Source organism: Moschus berezovskii, chromosome 6 (assembly GCF_049115385.1).
Source record: "Moschus berezovskii isolate FMDL1 chromosome 6, NW_MosBer_1.0, whole genome shotgun sequence".
NCBI lineage: Eukaryota > Metazoa > Chordata > Mammalia > Artiodactyla > Moschidae > Moschus > Moschus berezovskii.
Genome location: NC_142465.1, coordinates 16,297,289 through 16,319,465, shown reverse-complemented (window position 1 = coordinate 16,319,465; position 22,177 = coordinate 16,297,289). Strand labels below are relative to the sequence as shown.

The 22,177-nt window shown below is 37.9% G+C and overlaps 1 protein-coding gene across 2 annotated transcripts in view; it reads right to left on the bottom strand.

Annotated features, from left to right (window-relative positions):
- Window positions 1-22,177, bottom strand: part of TMTC2 (transmembrane O-mannosyltransferase targeting cadherins 2) — a 461,860-nt gene that overhangs the window by 183,665 nt on the left and 256,018 nt on the right. For both annotated transcript variants that reach the window (XM_055396594.2, XM_055396593.2), the window contains exon 4: window positions 21,398-21,512. In XM_055396594.2, coding sequence (XP_055252569.1) covers window positions 21,398-21,512 — 115 coding nt within the window. The remainder of the gene's footprint in view (window positions 1-21,397; window positions 21,513-22,177) is intronic.

Here is a 22,177-nt window from a genome sequence, read left to right as displayed (position 1 = left end):
CTGGCTTTTATTCTCTGCTATTTACAGGGGCTATGCAACATGGATGACTAATTATAATGTCACTTTTTAAAGGAGAGACATTTATCAGTTGGACGGTACACAATCAGTGCTGAGGAATCCCAAGCTGGGGTATACATACATGCCAAAGGCTGACCTACTCGTAAAGTCGAGGTAATGAGACTCTTAATTTGTTCATTCATTCATTCAAAACAGAGCTTGAAAGGGCCATTATAGAGATTTTAATGACTGGAAGGGAAGAGAGGTAATTTAAAAAGCAGTAACAAAGTTGTGTACAGGGTACCATGACGCCGTCTTGATGCATGGTAGAAGTCCAGAACTAGGAAATCTAACTTAAACTAGTTTGTTAAAGCACCGGGGGGAAAAATATGAACATTCGTGAATAGCACAGGAATCAACACACTCAAAAAAATATTACCAAAAAAGAAAACAATCAGGCCCTGATTCCATCATAGATATGGTTATAATGTGGGATAGAGATGCTCCCACAGGCACACAGAGATTTAGCACAATGTACTCACTTTAAACATAAATGTTCAACGAAGTGGGTGTTTTCTTTGTCCCTTAACAGCAGGGCTCTAACAAAAGTCTGCGTTGAAGCAATAAATTTGAAAGGGGAAAAGGTATCATGTATCTTACAGACCAGCAGGAATTGGTGCTAGGTCAGCAGCAGTTACAGCAGCAGTTTCTCACTTAAGAATAAGCAAGAGGAGTTCCAAAAATGGAAGTTTTCGCCTATCTCTATTAGCCTGGAATATATTTTACAACCTAGAAACAATTCACTCAAGGGCTTATCCTGAAGTACTTGAGGAATTAAAACACAGTTTATAACAATGTTCCTAAAACTAACTTTTCAAGTTTACTTTTGGTGATGAGAAGACATATACCTTCACTCAACTCAACGGCCAAGAGAGCAAGGATCTGTTTGTGGCAAGAGTCATGGTTTACAGGTTCTAGCAATCAGAGCTGGAGGCAAATTAGTGGCTGAAGACAGGGAAAAAGAACTGGCAGGGAAGCATAAGATTTGAGTGGAATGATGCAAGGTAGGGGCTTGAGGTGCTCAATGAAGAGAAAATGGGTGAATACTTTCGGCACCACTTGCTTTTTATTCTCTAGTCTTTTCTGTTTACTCCGCCCTCATATTTTATAAAGGTACTGGCCCTGCCCACGGAAACTTCTCATCTCTGAATGTTTCCCATTACTTTTTTTTTAGAGCAGAGTCTAGAAATTGGCCATCTTGCTCATCTTTCTTTGATATCAGTTGTTGCCTTTAATTACAGTTCCACTCTCTTCTCCAATCTTAAGTTTCAGGAGACTGAGTACTCATTTTACATCCCAGGTTTGCTTCGACTCCAAAATCTGATCTTTGAAGATTTAGAGAACTTCCTGAGAATTTTTACATCAATTAGGCAAAGATACAGGGTATACACACACACACACACACAATCATTAAAACAAATAAACCAAAGGCAATCTATAGAATCTAAATGGCACTAAAAACTGGACTACCTTTAGATTTCAGGGTAGCTCAGATGAATCCCCTAACCTGAAATCTCTATTTTTTAACAAAGAGCTTGCCTGCCATTTTCTGAGTCTGGAGATGAGATGTGGTTTCACTGACCAGGCTGGATCTGGGTCTTATTCTCCAGATGACTAGTAGGTATTTCCTCACTCTATTCTCCGTATTATCAGAACAGAAGATGGGAACACGCCTCCCTCTTGCCTTTCATCCAACCTCCTATCTAGTCACATCCACAAATAAGGGTGCCTGGGGAAAGTCAATGTAGGGGTGCTGTAATTGAAAGCAATGGAGGAGTACAGAAAAAGGGCCTCTTTTGGTACTCATTCTTCTTCTACAGAGGTAAGCAGTGATGGAGGAAGAAAGAAAAAGCAGGGCCGCAAGGCCCTAAAATAATCCACGACACACCCTTCACACACAAAGAGTTTAAGGAAAATGGATGTACCTAAATCTTGGACAGCACATACAAATATACATCCAACACATATTTATCAAGCTTGTGCCATGAGCTAACCACTATACCAGGCACTTAGGCGATACATAAACTCTGTCTTCAGGGAGATTACATAAAGCTTATATATACAAAATGAACTAATAGTTGTACTTATTTAAATACCACTATATAGCTAAATAGGAATTTATAAAGTTCACTAGAAGGTGATAAATGTTAAAAAAAAAAAAAGAATTAAGTAAAGGAGAATAGGAGTATGAGAGCAGTGCAGGGGCTGCAGTTTAAATACGGCAGCTGGGGAGCCTCGTGCAATTCTTTGGAGCAAAGAATTGAAAGGAGTGAGTGATATGAGATATAATTTAGCCCCAGTAATAATTTAGTACACTATTTATATGAATAGCATGCAAGATGAAATAAGCAGCAGATGACAAGATATTAATTTTTTAAATTCATCATCTTAATATCCAGATGGTCTCCCTCAAAACTTCAATTATACTTTAAGAAACTTCTCCAACCTATGAAGCAACTTCTCCCAAAATGAAGGCAAAATTAGTTAAGTTTTGTGTAAGAGAAAAAATAAAATTGAAGATAAGATTACTGTATTTCCTGGTGTGTCTAGGAAACAATTCTTAAGTCACAGTAATTGTAAATCTGCAGAGGACTGACTGGAACTATACAAATAACAAATTCACATCTGTTCATTTTTCTACAAGAGTAGAGGAAGATATTCTTTTTTTTCCCATGATGTAAAACCTCCTTCTGAGCAAACTAAATTTATTTGAAATCCTGCTGCCTATCAGCCAGCACTGTCCACATGAATATAATTTTAGGAACTACAGCAAAAAAATGTTTCTGGCCATTCGAGCAACTTCCCATCAGTTTTAAAGTTAAACCAAACACGAGGCACTAAAAAGCAGGATGCAATTATGAATCTCTCAATAAACCTCTTTTATAGGCTTTCTAATACATGTCTTCAAATGCACCTTCAGTGCTCTGGACAAACAATGATTATAAAATTAAAGGCCGTTTTAATGAGATTTCAGAAAAATGTCTTTCATCATTTTTCCAACATGGAAAATAGTTTAACTCTCTCTGCACAGTCAATTTTGAATGAATATTTCTACATGCAAAAGCGTGACCCACACTGTGCCATTTTAAAACTATATTTGTAATAGAAAACCTATAATACCCAGGCTCCTATTTTTAAAAAGATTCTGATTTCTCTCAATTTTACTTTAGGTTGCAATAGGGAGGGCAACATTTAACAGTTCCAGCAGGCAATCCTAGACATCAATACCATGATGTGTAGTATCCATCACTATAATGAAATGGGTGTAAAATAATAAGTGGTTTAATTCAGTCCTATCCAAAAGCACTTGTTAGTACCAAGGAGGTGTCAAGGACTCCACTACGTGCTAGAAACAAAGACATAAATAAACTATATCCCCAGCTCCTAAGGAGTTTCTAGTGTGAATTTCAATTCCTTGGTGATTGTGTCCATGCATTTTGTAGGAAAAAAATTATTCTCCAGGATATCCTGTTGCTTTTTGAAGATAAAGTGTTATCCTCTACTACATTCAGAAGCTCATAATATTTCCCAGTTTCTAGACCCATGATTAATGTCAAGATTTTTCCCCCACAGGGACACAAATCCTCATAGAAATACTTCTCTACAGTACATGATCTTGAGCCACTTTCTCCCTTCTTGCTGTCCTATACATCAGCTTCAATGGCATCAAATACCCTAGGTTTCTCTTTTTCTTTGAGCACACTTTATGGTTCCACTTTCAATACCAAGTTCCTCTAATATTGGTGTTACCCAGGGTTCCATCCATGGTCCTTCTTTCCTTTATCCATATATATACATACATTACACACACACACATACACACCCTCCAAAATTATTTACAGTTAAGTTTCAACTCACACATTTGTATAATTACTCCTAAATCTATATCCTCTACCTCAGAATGCTCTCATGAGTAGTAGAAACACATTCTAGCGGCCTAGTGGATGCCCAACTAGTCATCTGAAACTTACGCAGTCAATTCTGTACAATTTTCCTCCTAAATTGAACTTGTTCGTGTGTCTTTCTAGTTTGACTCCTCTTATCTTTCTCTTTATTATTCTTCCTTTTGCTCCAACCTGAGCTAAGTCTTTGCCTTTTCATAATAATACAACCATCTCTTGCTTAGAAGAGATGTTGCTTTATTAACATACTTTTAAATCCAAACTTCAAGCGACTTGAGGACAGAAACTATACTCTGTCAGTTTATTCTCCCCATCCAATGTCTATCACTCTGAGGGCTCTAACATTTGTTGAATGAATGACTGAAACCTTATTTCCAATAAACAAACTTCAAATGTGTTCATGCCTATTTGCTGTTGTTGTTCAGTCGCTAGGTGAAAGTTGCTCAGTCATGTCCAACTGTCTGCGACCCCACGGACTATACAGTCAGTGGGATTCTCCAGGCCAGAATACTGGAATGGGTGATCTTTCCATTCTCCAGGGGATCTTCTCAAACCAGGGGGTCTAACTCATGTTTCCCACATTGCAAGCGGATTCTTTATCAGCTGAGCCACAAGGGAAGCCCAAGAACACTGGAGTGGGTAGGCTATCCCTTCTCCAGGGGATCTTCCTGACTGAGGAATTGAACTAGGGTCCCCTGCATTGCAGGCGGATTCTTTAGCAACTGAGCTATCAGGGAAGCCCTTCAGTCACTAAGCTGTGTTCAACTCTTTGCAAACCCATGGACTGCAGCACAGCAAGCTTCCCTGTCCTTCACTGTCTCCCAGAGTCTGCTCAAACCATTGAGTCAGTGATGCCATTCAAACATTTCATCCTCTGTCACCCGCTTCTTCTCATGCTATCAATCTTTCCCAACATCAGGGTTTTTTCCAGTGAGTTAGTTCTTCACATCAGGTGACCAAATGGAGCTTTGGCTTCAGCATCAGTAATTCCATTGAATATTCAAGGTTGATTTTCTTTAGGATTGACTGGTTTGATCTCCTTGCAGTCCAAGGGACTCTCAAGCATCTTCTCTGGCATCACAGTTCAAAAGCATCAATTCTTCAGTTCTCAGCCTTCTTTACGGTCCAGCTCTCACATCCGTACATGACCACTGAAAAACTCATAGCTTTGACTAGAAGGACCTTTGTCGGCAAAGTGATGTCTCTGCTCTTTGATACATTGTCTAGATTTGTGACAGCTTTTCTTCTGAAGAGTAAGCATCTTTTAATTCTGTGGCCACAGTCACCATCTACAGTGATTTTGACCCAAGAAAATATAATCTGTCATTGTTTCCACTTCTTCCCCATTTATTTGCCATGAAGGGAAGGAACCAGACAATATCGTCTTCATTTTTTGAATGCTGAGTTTTAAGCCAGCTTTTCACTCTCGTCTTTCACCTTCATCAGTTCAGTTCAGTCGCTCAGTCGTGACCGACTCTTTGCAACCCCATGAATCACAGCACACCAGGCCTCCCTGTCCATCACCAACTCCCGGAGTTCACTCAAACTCATGTCCATAGGGTCAGTGATGCCATCAAGCCATCTCATTCTCTGTCATCCCCTTCTCCTCCCGCCCCCAATCACTCCCAGCATCAGAGTCTTTTCCAGTGAGTCAATTCATCACATGAGGTGGCCAAAGTATTGGAGTTTCAGCTTTAGCATCAGTCCTTCCAATGAACACCCAGATTGATCTCCTTTAGAATGGACTGGTTGGATCTCCTTGCAGTCCAAGGGACTCTCAAGAGTCTTCTCCAGCACCACAGTTCAAAAGCATCAATTCTTCGGCGATCAGCTTTCTTCACAGTCCAACTCTCACAGCCAGAGGTTCTTTAGCTCCTCTAGGCTTTCCTGATAGCTCAGATAGTAAAGAATCCTCCTGCAAAGCATGAGACCCCAGTTTGATTCCTGGGTTGGGAAGATCCCCTGGAGAAAGGAAAAGCTACCCACTCCATTATTCTTGGGCTTAGCTGGTAAAGAATCCGCCTGCAAAGTGGGAGACCTTGGTTTGATCCCTGGGTTGGGTGGATCCCCTGGAGAAGGGAAAAGCTACCCACTCCAGTATTTTGGCTTGGAGAATTCCATGGACTGTATGGTCCGTGGGGTCACAAAGAGTTGGAAACAAGCAACTTTCACTTTTCCTTTCTGCCATTGAAGTGGTTCATGTCTATAAACATACTCAAAATATAATCTGTATTAATCAACCTTTATAATTGGTCAGTACATCTCATAAATGTGTGAAAATTAGTATTGTTTGACATAGGTATTACAAGCATTGGGGATTTTACAGTGGCAAGAAAATAGACTTTACCTTGAAATCTAAACTGTAAAAACAAGCCACAGTGATTCAGAGAAATGGTATTCCAAATGAACTGTGGGCAAAAAAATAAGATGGCTCTGAAGTTAGCAGGTATGAAGTGATAACCTGTTTAATTGTATTAACACAACAGAATACAGTACAAAACTCTGCATGTAAGAAAGGTAGTGTGACTTAGAAAAAAGATCTGTAAGTGGGGATTTACAGAGGTAAATGCCAATAGCACTTTTTCCAGCACTTTCCAAGGAAGGAGGAACTTCAGTCAAGAGGTTTCAGAGCATCAAGCTGTCCTGAACTAATATTATTATAATTCATCCAATATTCTTTTGCCTGATACTCTTATATACTGAAAGTTTTTAACACTTGGATAGATAGGTTTACCAAAGAAACTAATAATAAACTAGTGGCTCAGATGGTAAAGAATCTGCCTGCAATGTGGGAGACCTGTGTTCAATCCCTGGGTCAGGTATATACCCTGGAGAAGGGAATGGCTACCCACTCCAGTATTCTTGCCTGGAGAGTTCCATGGAAAGAGGCGGTTAGGGGGCTAGAGTTCATGGTGTCTCAAAGAGTCGGACACGACTAAGCGACTGAGTCTTTCTAGTTCCTGTGACAATACAGTGGGGGAAATCACCCCAAAACACTACTTCTATAGGATAACCCTGTCAATCTTCTGTGTGTTTTTAGTACACAAGTAGGTTTCTTTGGGACTGATCACCTCAGGAAACTAAGAACCCCAGGCACCTGACCTGATAGCTTTTTCCTGCAAACCACTTGTAAAAACTCACTACTTTGAAAGCTGTAAAATGAGCTTTCATGTTACCTATAATTTGTACTTTGAATAATCATATATGATTTTTTCCACTATAAAATCTGCAATGAAAACATTTTCATTGTGATTTTTTAATGATCTGTATGTATTATAATTTAGCTTCTCTATTAAGTTATTTCTGACTTCTTCTTTACCATCCTACAGATGTTTAGGTCATCATATATTAATTCTCTCACGTTAATCTATCCAGGCATCTTGACAAGACAGAAGACGTGGGCAAATCTCTTGAATGCAGTATATAGCATTCTACATTCTACAGCATATAGTATAGCATTCAAAACTCGAGTGGATAATGTAATGCTAACATATACTCAAGAATTTACATGCACAAATGCATATAAGTAGTTGATGAAATCATCAACCATGGTTCAGTTCAGTTCAGTTCAGTCGCTCAGTCGTGTCCGACTCTCCGCGACCCCATGAACCACAGCACGCTAGGCCTCCCTGTCCATCACCAACTCCCGGAGTACACTCAAACTCATGTCCACAGAGTCGGTGATGCCATCCAGCCATCTCATTCTCCGTCGTCCCGTTCTCCTCCCGCCCCCAACCTTTCCCAGCATCGGAGTCTTTTCCAGTGAGTCAACTCGTCGCATGAGGTGGCCAAAGTATTGCAGTTTCAGCTCAAGCATCAGTCCCTCCCATGAACATCCACGATTGATCTCCTTTAGAATGGACTGGTTGGACCTCCTTGCAGTACAAGGGACGCTCAAGAGTCTTCTTCAAAACCACAGTTCAAAAGCATCGATTCTTTGGCAATCAACTTTCTTCACAGTCCAACTCTCACATCCATACATGACCACGGGAAAAACCATTGCCTTGACTAGACGGACCTTGGTTGGCAAAGTAATGTCTCTGCTTTTTAATATACTATCAAGGTTGGTCATAACTTTCCTTCCAAGGAGCAAGCGTCTTTTAATTTCATGGCTGCAATCAGCATCTGCAGTGATTTTGGAGCCCAAAAAAATAAAGTCTGACACTGTTTCCACTGTTTTTCCATCTATTTCCCATGAAGTGATGGGACCAGATGCCATGATCTTTGTTTTCTCATTGTTGAGCTTCAAGCCAACCTTTTCACTCTCCTCTGAAATTTCACTTTCATCAAGAGGCTTTTGAGTTCCTCTTCACTTTCTGCCATAAGGGTGGTGTCATCTGCACATCTGAGGTTATTGATATTTCTCCTGGCAATCTTGATTCCAGCTTGTGCTTCTTCCAGCCCAGCGTTCCTCATGATGTACTCTGCATATAAGTTAAATAAGCAAGGTGACAATATACAACCTTGACGTACACCTTTTCCTATTTGGAACCAGTCTGTTGTTCCATGTCCAGTTCTAACTGTTGCTTCCTGACCTGCATACAGGTTTCTCAAGAGGCAGGTCAGGGGGTCTGGGATTCCCATCTCTTTCAGAATGTTCCACAGTTTATTGTGATCCACACAGTCAAAGGCTTTGACATAGTCAATGAAGCAGAAATAGATGTTTTTCTGAAACTCTCTTGCTTTCTCCATGATCCAGCGGATGTTGGCAATTTGATCTCTGGTGCCTCTGCCTTTTCTAAAACCTGCTTGAACATCTGGGAGTTCACGGTTTACATACTGCTGAAGCCTGGCTTGGAGAATTTTGAGCATGAGTTTACTAGCGTGTGAGATGAGTGCAATTGTGTGGTAGTTTGAGCATTCTTTGGCATTGCCTTTCTTTGGGATTGGAATGAAGACTGACCTCTTCCAGTCCTGTGGCCAGCGCTGAGTTTTCCAAATCTGCTGGCATATTGAGTGCAGCACTTTCACAGCATCATCTTTCAAGACTTGAAATAGCTCAACTGGAATTCCATCACCTCCACTAGCTTTGTTAGTAGTGATGCTTTCTAAGGCCCACTTGACTTCACATTCCAAGATGTCTGGCTCTAGGTCAGTGATCACGTTAATTTGCCCTAATTTCAAATAATTACTAATTTTTACTTTTGAAAATATTTTCAATAAAGGCTACACTTATATCCTTAGTTGATCCACTTTTCCTGTAGGGATGCTTAATGTTATAGGAAGTCTACAAATTAGAATTAAAAATTACTGAAAGATATATTTAAACAATGTATTTCTACAAATAAAAATCAATTGTATAGCCACTTACACATCTCAAGTAGGATTTTAAACAGATTATTTCTATTTTAGGAACCATGAAACATCATCATAGTTTTAATAAATCAGAATAGAAGTAAATGCTTTATTAGTTACTATTTGAGTTTTTTTGATTAACAAAGATATCAGAATTTGTTGTGCTGCAACATCCCTTGGCTGGTTATCCAATTATATAACATAATTATTTTCTCTTATCAATGCTAAAAAAAATTGTGTGTTTTTTTTTTTCAATATGTTTGTCATAAATAAAATATTTTGGGTTTGGTGGGAGAAAGGAAGTGAGAAGTCAGATCTTGACATCAGATGATATATTCCAGAATCTTTATCCCACCTCAGTATGCATAAAATAACCATGTTACCTGTGAGGTAATTCTACTACTCTTACATTTTCTGGACTTGGCTTTTTCATAGGTATACATAATGGAAAAAGTAGTAGAATAAATCAATACGAAGAGTCAAATGGAAACATGACTAGTAACATGAGTTGGAAAAGAAGGGATTTGACTAGATACACTTGGCAAACCTGAGACTGTTTTCTAGGAAACCTGCATTTTGATAGTTTATTTTCACTCAGTGAATTCAGTAACTAACTTATTTAATAGTTTATTAACTCATTAATTAATCCATATATACATAGTTTAAATCATTCATTAGATTCATAATCACCATGGATTAGTGCACAATTTAAAGCTCATGTGCTTGGCATGGTGTTTGGTACTGGGGATGGAATGGTACCTAAACATCCCCTGGCCTTACAGAGATTGCACTGTAACTAACAAGAACAGGGTATCATACATGCGGGGCCATTGCCTTCTCCGTTATATATATATCTATATATATATACTCAAGTTATGTACAATAGATTATCATAAGAAAATTAAAAATACAAGCAAAAACTAGGAGAAAATACCTGCAGAACAAACGTTTGTGTTATACATATAAGTGTAACACAAGGGTCTATTTTTACCTTAAATCTCATAAATCAACAAGAAAAACATCTTAGTAAAGAATTAGATAAAATGGCTGAGAATTAGGTATGCCTGAGTCCCTTCGCTATTCACTTTAAACTACCACATTTTTAATCAGCTATGCTCCAATACAAAATGTTTTTGATGCTAAGAAAAAGAACTAGGTAAGAAACCTGAATAATTAATTTCCAAAAAATTACTAACAGCTAATAGAGCAAACTCCACTGGTAATTAGGGTAATGAAGAATCAAGCAACACAGTCTTGAGACCATCCTACTCGACATTTATTAATGCTGTCTATGTAATAGACCCAATTGAAACAATATAATCAGAGGTAGTAATGAAAATTAAGAAGAAACATCTGTACATATACTCAGAAGTAAAAAATCATTAGTGATGCACATATGCAGAGGAAAGGTTAAAATTATGCTTGGATAACTGCATATAGAAAAAAGTTAAAAGATATGTACCAGAGGAGAGGATATGAAGTGTGAGGAATGCAGCAATAACTTATATTTTACTCATGTTCTTCAGCAGTGTTTCAGTGTTTGACAACAATACTGTATTCAAGTACAAATGAAGTAGTAAAAATGATCGGTTAAAACAAAATGAAAGTATATAATAAGTGTCAGGTCTTGTTTTTTCCATGTGAACAAGTAGGTAAGTACCTGCAAGCTGTTTCACCTTCTTCCAGGAATCACTGAAGAGCCAGATGAGTCATGTACCAGAGCTCTGATGACTCCAAGCCACTGGAATATGACCAAAGTCTCTGAGTCCCATTCATCTGATATTAGCCATGGCAAGAACTTCCTGGCATTCCTGTTTGATAGCCTCTCCTGAATTCTCTATTTTGCAAGACCTGTTGACGTACCTGGTATCTTCTGAGCACCTCACTCCATTCTTTACATGCACACATCCATGGAAACTGGCAGGAAACTTTGTCCTGAACTCTAGCCATTTGGCTAAGTGTTATGTTCCCCCTCATTTCTACAGATCTCACTTTCATAGGCTTCTCACGCCTTATTTTCAATGAGGATTCAAAGAGTGGCTCGACCCCATTATCAGGTAGTCTCACCACTTCCATTTTGTAATCTCTTATCTTTCTAAGCTCTCAGTACAGTTCAGTTGCTCAGTCGTGTCCAACTCTTTGCAACCCCATGAATCACAGCACGCCAGGCCTACCTGTCCATCACCAACTCCTGGAGTTCACTCAAACTCATGTCCATTGAGTCGGTGATGCCATCCAGCCATCTCATTCTCTGTCATCCCCTTCTCCTCCCGCCCCCAATCCCTCCCAGCATTAGAGTCTTTTCCAGTGAGTCAACTCGTCGCATGAGGTGGCCAAAGTATTGGAGTTTCAGCTTTTGCATCAGTACTTCCAATGAACACCCAGGATTGATCTCCTTCAGAATGGACTGGTTGGATCTCCTTGCAGTCCAAGGGACTCTCAAGAGTCTTCTCCAACACCACAGTTCAAAAGCATCAATTCTTCGGCGACCAGCTTTCTTCACAGTCCAACTCTCACATCCATACATGACCACGGGAAAAACCATAGCCTTGACTAGATGGACCTTGGTTGACAAAGTAATGTCTCTGCTTTTTAAGATGCTATCTAGGTTGGTCATAACTTTCCTTCCAAGGAGTAAGTGTCTTTTAATTTCCTGGCAGCAATCAGCATCCGCAGTGATTTTGGAGCCCAAAAAAATAAAGTCTGACACTGTTTCCACTGTTTTTCCATCTATTTCCCATGAAGTGATGGGACTAGATGCCATGATCTTTGTTTTCTGAATGTTGAGCTTTAAGCCAACCTTTTCACTCTCCTCTTTCACTTTCATCAAGAGGCTTTTGAGTTCCTCTTCACTTTCTCCATAAGGGTAGTGTCATCTGCATATCTGAGGTTATTGACATTTCTCCCAGCAATCCTGATTCCAGCTTGTGCTTCTTCCAGCCCAGCGTTTCTCATGATGTACTCTGCATAGAAGTTAAATAAGCAAGGTGACAATATACAGCCTTGACGTACATCTTTTCCTATTTGGAACCAGTCTGTTGTTCCATGTACAGTTCTGACTGTTGCTTCCTGACCTGCATACAGGTTTCTCAAGAGGCAGGTCAAGTGGTCTGGTATTCCCATCTCTTTCAGAATGTTCCACAGTTTATTGTGATCCACACAGTCAAAGGCTTTGGAATAGTCAATGAAGCAGAAATAGATATTTTTCTGGAACTCTCTTGTTTCTCCATGATCCAGCGGATGTTGGCAATTTGATCTCTGGTGCCTCGGCCTTTTCTAAAACCTGCTTGAACATCTAGGAGTTCATGGTTCACATATTGCTGAAGCCTGGCTTGGAGAATTTTGAGCATGAGTTTACTAGCGTGTGAGATGAGTGCAATTGTGCGGTAGTTTGAGCATTCTTTGGCATTGCCTTTCTTTGGGATTGGAATAAAGACTGACCTTTTCCAGTCCTGTGGCCATTGCTGAGTTTTCCAAATTTGCTGACATATTGAGTCAGCACTTTCACAGCATCATCATCAAGCTCTCAAGTGTCCTCAAAACCTGGCCCTGAACAAATAAACAATTCTCTCACTAGAACTGTATCTATGGTCACAACTCTGCACCCTACATTTCCCTCATTGCTCTATCCTTCTAAATTAATTCCTCTGAAGACAGAGCTCTTGGATCATGAGACTTATAAATGTGTTCTATGTAAGTTTTTAGATTAGTTAAGGAGTCTTTCCCTTAACCCCTCTCTCCCATTAAAAACTCACATGCTTGACATTGTGCTTGATACTGGGGATAGAATCTGTCACTCTGCCTCAAAATAAAGCTCCCAACAGGCAGATATTGTGGGTTGAATTATATCTCTCCTAAAAAAGATGTGTTGAGTTGTAACTTTCAATACCTTATTTGGAAAAAGGGTCACTGCAGATGTGACGTGATAACAAGAGTGAGCCCCTAATCTGACTGGTATCCTTATAAGTGGATGCAAAGGCAAAGTCACACAGGGAGATTGTCATGTGATGACAAAGGTAGAGATTGGAGTCATGCAGCTGTGAGCCAAGGAACTCCAAAGAATCCCAGAAAACCACACGAAAGAGGGAAGGAAGGATTCCCCTAATCATTTCTGGGGGACCATGCCGTGTGGACACCTTCGCTTTGAACTGCTAGCCTCCAGAACTGGGCCACAATAAATTTCTATTATTTTAAACCACTTAATTTGCAGTACTTCATTGTGGCAGCCCTGGGAAACTAATACAGGAACCAACCCTAATATAAATGTATTTCTTTCTGAAACTTTAAGAAAATACAACTCTAGACACCTTATTCAAGAAGGCTCTTGTTGTCAAGAATTGTTCAGTGACAATGACCAAAACAATCATTCAAACAACCACAAATGTGGCTATCTAATATCCATTGCTAACCTTATCGCTTCTAGTGATAAATGTAATCTCCTCTGCTCTGATATGAATTTCATAAACCATTTATAAAATCAACAAATACAGTTAGAATTTCTGTAGATAAGGAGAGATATAATGACCAATAAGAAACTGCCCTACCTCAAGAAGCTGAATTTGAATCATAATGACCACTGTATTTCAATATAAAATATGGTATTTCCATAACTTTAGACAGATAATCATTATCTTGCAGAGATATTTATTTATCCCCAGTTTATGTCTTGTTCACTGAGGCAGATGTTGATCAAAAGTTTTCCTAGCACTTCTAGAGCTGATAATTTTTTGCCTCTTCTGATTTTTTAAATTGAAAGGGTATAGCCATTGAATTGTGGTATTGAATACTCCACCATAAATCATAGACTAAATCCCATTTGAAAGTGGTGTTGTAATCTTTAATATGCTATTGCATCCACTATATTAATTTTAAGGTATGTTTACATGTATATTGTACTGATGTGCTCAGTCATGGCCGACACTTTGCGACCCCATGGACTGTAGCCCACCATCTGTCCATGGAAGTTTCCAGGCAAGAATACTGGAGTGGGTTGCCATTGACATGAATATTCATAAGTCTATGCAGCCTGTTGTGATTCTGTCATTTGTTCTTGCTTGTTTGCTTTTTGTTTTTGAGTTTTGTTGTCATTATTCTCTTCTGTTTTTTGGTTTTTAATTTCATCAGACTTTTTACTATCCATTTTATCTAGCTTCACAAAATTAACTGAGAAGCATAACTAGCGCAACAAATACTGTTTGATTAAAGATTTGATAGAATTTACTCATGAAATGCCTTAACTTGTTTCCTTGGGGGAGAAAATCCTTCAATGTGGTTTTCAAATTTTTCCAAGGTTTTGATTCAGATTGTCTACTTCTTCTTGGGCTAATGTTAATCATTTATATTTTCCCAGAACAGTAACCGTATTACTAAGATTTTAATATACATAACTAACATTGTTATTTTAAGCTTCCATATATCTGAATGCAGGCCCATTCTCACTCTCAATATGGTATATTTGAGATTTTGTATTTAGTCCATGATCTTTGCCATAAATTATTGATCCTTTAATAGAATAAGCTCTTACACTTATTCATTTCTTCCCATTGTTTCTCCATATCCTACCTTATTAGCATTTTCTATTTTTAGTTCTCTTAAATTTATTAGTTTATTGTATCACTCTTTTCCTAGCTTTTCAGATTAGATGATTACTTACATTTTTATAGAACAAAAATGACAGCTAATTTGTGGTGGCAAAATCTCTATTATCCACAGAAATAATCCCCTCTGTTATGTAAGATAATCAAGAATTGATTAAACCACATTAAATTTATTATCTGCATTCTGAAATCTGGTGCCTAATGAAATATTCAGTGTTCTATTGAATTCCCTGTTTAGGTAGCAAATGGAACAGACTGACTGGGATAAATCTATAACAATGAAAGAACACTGAGTATTTTTCAGACAAGAAATCAATTATATTTCTGATGGCAGTGGGCAATGTAGTTAAAAGGTTGAAAGTCGGCTGTGCATTTATAAGATTTGACAGTGTAAATCACTGAGCAATGGTCCATCTGACTTATCCCTGAAAATTTATTACACCTGAAAAGATAAATGAGTATCAAAAGGCAGATCTGTTAAACTGGCATTAAAACAACTTGTGGGAACTACTGAATTTTAATAAATTTGACATTATGAATAAAAGACTAAATACAGGCTATGCAACATATGTAATACATCTATTACTATTAACAGTAGAATTGTTAGGAAGTAGGTAAAATGGCTAAGGGGGTCAAAAGGTGCAAATCTGAGTTATAAAATAAGTAAGTCCTGGAGATACAATGAACACATGGCAAAGTGACTAGTTAATAACATTATATAAAGATCTGTCTAGTCAAGGCTATGGTTTTTCCCGTGGTCATGTATGGATGTGAGAGTTGGACTGTGAAGAAGGCTGATCGCTGAAGAATTGATGTTTTTGAACTGTGGTGCTGGAGAAGACTCTTGAGAGTCCCTTGGACTGCAAGGAGATCCAACCAGTCCATTCTAAAGGAGATCAATCCTGGGTGTTCATTGGAAGGACTGATGCTAAAGCTGAAACTCCAATACTTTGGCCACCTCATGCGACGAGTTGACTCACTAGAAAAGAGTCTGATGCTGCGAAGGATTGGGGGCGGGATGAGAAGGGGACGACAGAGAATGAGATGGCTGGATGGAATCACCGACTCGATGGACATGCGTTTGAGTGAAATCTGGGAGTTGGTAATGGACAGGGAGGCCAGGCATGCTGTGATTCATGGGGTCGCAAAGAGTCGGACACGACTGAGCGACTGAACTGAACTGAACTGAAAAGTTGCTAACAGAGGGATGTTAAATAAAAGTTCTCATCACAAGAAAAAAAATTTGTAACAGTGCATGGTGACAGATGTTAACGCAATTTCCTATAGTAGTCATTTTGCAATATAAATAAATATTGAATCATTGTACATCTGAAACTAATAAAAGTTGACTTACATGTCAATTATACCTCAACTCAAAAAGGTACAACTGTTTTAAATTTCACATTATATGACTATAATCTGTAACATGGCTCAAAGTGTATCAAAATGTGACAATGTTTAGCCAATTAAAACAGTTTCTACAGTACGTTCTCAAAGGCAACTCAGCTCAGATGTACAAACCCATGATGTTTTTAACAAAACAGTACAGCCTAAGTTTAATAAACTAAGGAACTATCATAAAAAAATTTAACTTATACTTTTTGTTAGATGTAATTCCAAGTATTTTATTTCTACATTAAAGGTGATTTAACTATTTTCCTGAATTTGAAAGTTGTATACTGAGATTTTTTTTCCCACAAAATCTTGGTTTATTTTTGCCAGCTTGGACAGAAATACTATTGTTGCAGCCTTGTGGCATCAGAACATCTTAAGTTCAAATACTGGTTCCTCTACTTTGTGTGCGATTTTACACAAATTATCTGAGTTTCATTTTCTTTTTTGTGCAGACATCAAGTGAAGATAAACTGTCATAACATGTATAAGCAACTAAAAAGAGTGGTTAGGGCATAAATATAATTCTGGTAAATATTCCCAAAGAAAAAATTTAAATTATTCTATCATGAGAGTTGTACTATAAAGAAAACTGAACGCTGAAGAATTGATGGTTCTGAACTCTGGTGTTGGAGAAGACTCTTGAGAGTCCCTTGGACTGCAAGGAAATCCCACCAGTCCATCCTAAAGGAAATCAGTCCTGAATATTCATTGGAAGGACTGATGCTGAAGCTGAAACTCCAATACTTTGGCCACATGACACAAAGAGCTGACTCATTTGAAAAGACCCTGATGCTGGGAAAGATTGAAGGCAGGAGGAAAAGGGGACAACAGAGGATGAGATGGCATTACCGACTCAATGGACATGAGTTTGAGTAAACTCCGGGAGTTGGTGATGGACAGGGAGACCTGGCGTGCTGCAGTTCATGCGGTCGCAAAGAGTCGGAGACGACTGAACAGATAGCTATACATATGCACTGCTTGGATATAACTTGGTATTAATTAATCTTGTATAAAAGAAGTCCTCAAAGTTTTAAAATCTTTCAATGCAATGCTTCCCAAACTTCGGATATAACCGTTTATCATTTGTACTATTTCTTACTTAATAGATTTCCAAATCATTCTTTTTATCTCTTTTCTCTCCTAGAACAATATTTGGTTGTGCTAGTTATATTTTTAAATACAAACATAAAACTATAGGAATTAATTTAAAGACTATCTCTGGCTTCTTAGAATCATCCTGAGTCTGGTCAGTGGTGGCACACCTGTCTTTAGTAATTATTGTTTTGAAGTTACAAAATGAAGTATGTTTCCAGGTTATATTCCAAATAAAAACTTCCAATAATATGATTTTTTCTACAATTTACAAAGCAGATAGATTTATGAAGATTGAATATGTTTTTTAAAAAACCTAGGTTACTTATTTAAAGCAAAGTAGAGGGCCTAATAGGAGCTTATGATTCTCAACAGCTTTTATGGCTCAGTGATAGAGAATCTCAGGGGTAGAGAATCTGCCTTGCAAAGCAAGAGACACAGGTTTGATTCCTCGTCTGGGAGGATCCCACATGTCTCAGAGCAACTAAGCCTGTATACCCCAACTATTGAGCCTGTGCTCTAGAGTCCAGAAGCCACAAATACTGAAGCCCATGAGACCAAGAGCCCATGCTCCCCAACCAGAGGAGCCATGACAAGGAGAAGCCCTTGCATTGCAACTGGAGAGTAGCCCTCACTCGCCTCAACTAGAGAAAAACCTGCGCAGCAATGAAGACCCAGCACAAAAATAAATAAATAAGACTATAAAATTCATTGATAAATATGAGCATTTCAGGTTAACTATTATAACAGCTTCATTAGCTTCAGGTTTGGGTCATAAAGCATCTTAAGGAGACTTAACAGATAATATGAAATGTGATTAAAAACTGCTGCTACCACAAAGGAATGTTATGGGGCTAAAGTGAGCAAAGTAAACTCCTTTACTTTCAGGATTTGCAATAGAACAAGGAACAATTTCTGTATATTAGAGAAAGTTATGTGATATAGCATATATATCTCAAAAAATGTATAGTCCTTAAATTGTCCATGAAAAAACCTTAACTACATAAAAAAATAGAAAAAAAAAGATTGCTTCTAGGTATATATGATACCATGCATATTTGTGATATTATGGGTTGCAAAATATCTATCAATGTATTTTATTACTATTTAATTAAAAATCATTGAAGGATTCACCTATTTTGAAACATAAGTATGTAGCAGAATTCTGTGAACCACATGGGTTATATAACACAATACATTGAAACTCATTGCCTCCTTTTCTTGTGGAATTGCCTGTTCATTTGAGCTAACAGTTAAGTGTTGTTAAAGAGACTTGACATATTAGAAACATTACTTTGACACTATTTATGCCATATTCCATTTCCTACAAATGGTGAGGTGGGGGTACCCAACCTTGTTAACAACCACTCCTCCAGCAGGAATTTTCATTGTGGTTCAGGGAGGTTTATCTATTTGTTCTCACAGTTTATATATGTGTCCACAGAGTTGAGCTATAAAACGCAGTTCTTAAATTGTATCTCAAGTACGTTCATCTAATTGAGTAAATTTCTCAAAAAATGTGTGGGTAGACATTTTCTTTTTGTTTCAACACTTGCCCAACAAACATCACCAAAAGATAGTTAAGTTTTTAACCAACGGCTGCAGATGAGAAAAACAAGTTCAGAGATGAGATGCTATTCAGCTTTCTTTCCCCCCCCAAAAATGTATACAAAACAGGCACAAGAAGCAAAGTGGTCATATGTGATCCAAATTGCAAGGCAAAAGGTCCCTCTGACAATATTATTTTCAGAAGCAAAAGTAAACAAACATTTGTATAAATTTATGAAACTGATAATGTTCTTTTTTTATGAAATAATACAGTAGGAAATTATGAATTTATTATTTATTATGAATAATAAACTATGAAATTAAAAGACGCTTACTCCTTGGAAGAAAAGTTATGACCAACCTAGACAGCATATTAAAAAGCAGAGACATTACTTTATCAAAAAAGGTCCATCTAGTCAAGGCTATGGTTTTTCCAGTAGTCATGTATGGATGTGAGAAAGCTGAGTGCTGAATAATTGATGCTTTTGAACTGTGGTGTTGGAGACGACTCTTGAGAGCCCCTTGGACTGCAAGGAGATCCAACCAGTCCATCCTAAAGGAGATCAGTCCTGAGTGTTCATTGGAAGAACTGATGTTGAAGCTGAAACTCCAATTATTTTGGCCACCTGATGAAATTCCAATATTTTGGCCACCAGAGCTGACTCATTTGAAAAGACCCAGATGTTTGGAAAGATTGAGGGCAGGAGGAGAAGGGGATAACAGAGGATGAGATGGTTGGATAGCATCACTGACTCAAGGACATGAGTTTGGGTAAACTCCGGGAGTTGGTGATGGACAGGGAGGCCTGGTGTGCTGCAGTTCATGGGGTCACAAAGAGTCGGAGATGACTGAGCAACTGAACTGAACTGAAAATATGAATCAATAATATGGTATCATCATATTATTTAGATGAAGAAGACATGGGGGAGGAGCTTTGCTAGAGAATCTAGACACATCCATTCAAGAAAAGAAAAAGATTCAATCTCAAATTATTTCAGGGAAACGATGGTTTTACACACACACACACACACACACACACATATATATATATAGATGAAGTATAAAACAGCAGAGATCTCGTAAATATCAGGGGCTGTATAAACTGGAGAGGGAGTGCTCCACCTGAAGGCACAAGTTAAAAAGAGAAAACTGAACTCTACAGGTCAACACAAAACACGTATTGATCTAATTTAGACTACAGGCCAAAAGACTGAGACCCCAGGTTTAAAGTCTAGGAGGTTAAAGCCAAGGTAAATGTACAAACAGGAAGTTAAACTGAGCTCATCTTGTCTACTTTCCCTTAAAATATCTTGACTTTGGTTTGTTTTTGTTCTTCCTGAATTTTTTAAAAAGCATATGTGCTTGAGATTTAGCCATATTAAAAATGAGTTGCACTGCAGTCATCAAACACAAGCAGTAGACATCTTATGATGCCTGTTCCCTTCCTACAGGAAACTGGTCCTCCGCCTTTCTATTCCAATCCTGGAGGCACTGTCAATGGAGGTCTATTTCAAGAATGCATGACCTTAGGAAGGTTATTCAGGACCTTTTTCAGGATTAATAGACACACCAAAACATCTCCTTCAGAGCCTGAGAACACTCTATATGCATAGCGGTGTAGGAGTCATCTCATTAACATAGACAGAGTACCAGAAAAAGCAGTGAACCTTGAGGAAACCAAAAATACAAAATAGAGACAAATACTCAAAACATAATAAAGCACCTGGACCTATTTATGCCTTCATTTGGTCAACCCCAGGAATTTTTCAATTATGGGGCCTAATAAATTCTCTTCTGTGTTTAAGCAAGTTTAGACTAAGGATCTATTACTTATAAATAAAAAAGTATCCAATACAAGAGACAGAAAAGGATTTCAGTTTAGCTTGCATTCATCCACTCACATCTAACTGCACCCCCCAGGCTTTCCATTCAGAGAACAGAAGAGCATTTTCCCCCAGGGATTTTTCTAATCTAACATACACAGGCATTCCAAATTGTCCCATTATTCCAATCTAATCATCACTACCTTTGGAGGACAGGGTGGAAAAAGAAAAATATTATCTTATTAACTTTCCAGTTTCAGTACATACTTTCTATACATACTTTGACACCAGCGACTCTTTAACAGAGGATAAAATCTACCATTAAAAAATCAAGATATCAATTATATAGAGCATCATGCATAGCAGTCTTATTTTATGAACCCAAGTACTAAGGTACAAACTTAAAAAGAAAAACTAAAAGCAGTTAAACCAATTTTTGCATGTTATATGGCATACTACTTCAAAAATTTCAGCCATATTATGTCAATACACATGAATACCAATGATGTGACCCAAAACAAAGAGTTGTAATACAAATACCATCCATTTGCTAGCCTCAGAAGCATGATTCATGAAAAGACTTTCAGAATATTAGCTATCATCATATCCATTTCCAGCAGTGAAAGCAATAGCCTTGCTCATCACATGTTTCAAAGATACCAAACCAGGGAAAGCAACTCATACTCACAAATTATAAAGCATGTCAGCCATGTTGCTTCGGTAATACAAAGCATTTCTATAGGCGCTTTCAGCTTCAGAAATTTTGCTCTGACTCTTGAGAACATTTCCAAGGTTACCCCACGCTGCCAAAAAAAGAAAGAAGTATTCAGACTAATGTCATTCCGATTATATATGATATACTATCAGGCCGACAGGAAGTAATACAAGGAGAGAAAAAAGCCTCATAAAACATCTTTAAGAAAAAAATTTATTTCCTTTAAACTCGAACTGAGGGATTACATGTGAAAGCTTAAAAGATGATGATTATGTCTCAAAGCAAATATATAGACATACAATTTATCATAAAGCCAAGAACAATGTTACCTAAGATCACCTACAAAGATTTGAAGCTCTTTCAAATTTCAGTAGAGTTCTTCACGAACTGAAATTATTGTATATCTACTAAACCAGAAACTGTAAGAAATGATCTTAAAGGTTTCATTCAAATACAAAAACACTGATAAATAACAGAAGAACTGGGAACCAAAAAGAAGATAACTAAGATAAAAGATATAAAGAGGCTTAATAGTCATCAGAATATATCAGCAAAACATTATGCTTCTTAAAATAGTTAAGTATATATGGTTTACTCAGATATAATACTTTTACACCTTTCCTGCTGATAAATTCACAAGTGGGAAAATCAGTAAGTTTATGTCTTCACACATAATCACGCTTAAAAATTTACATTTTCAGTATACCCTTTGTTTTTCACTCCAAACAATCATGATTTCTCAATATTATAAGA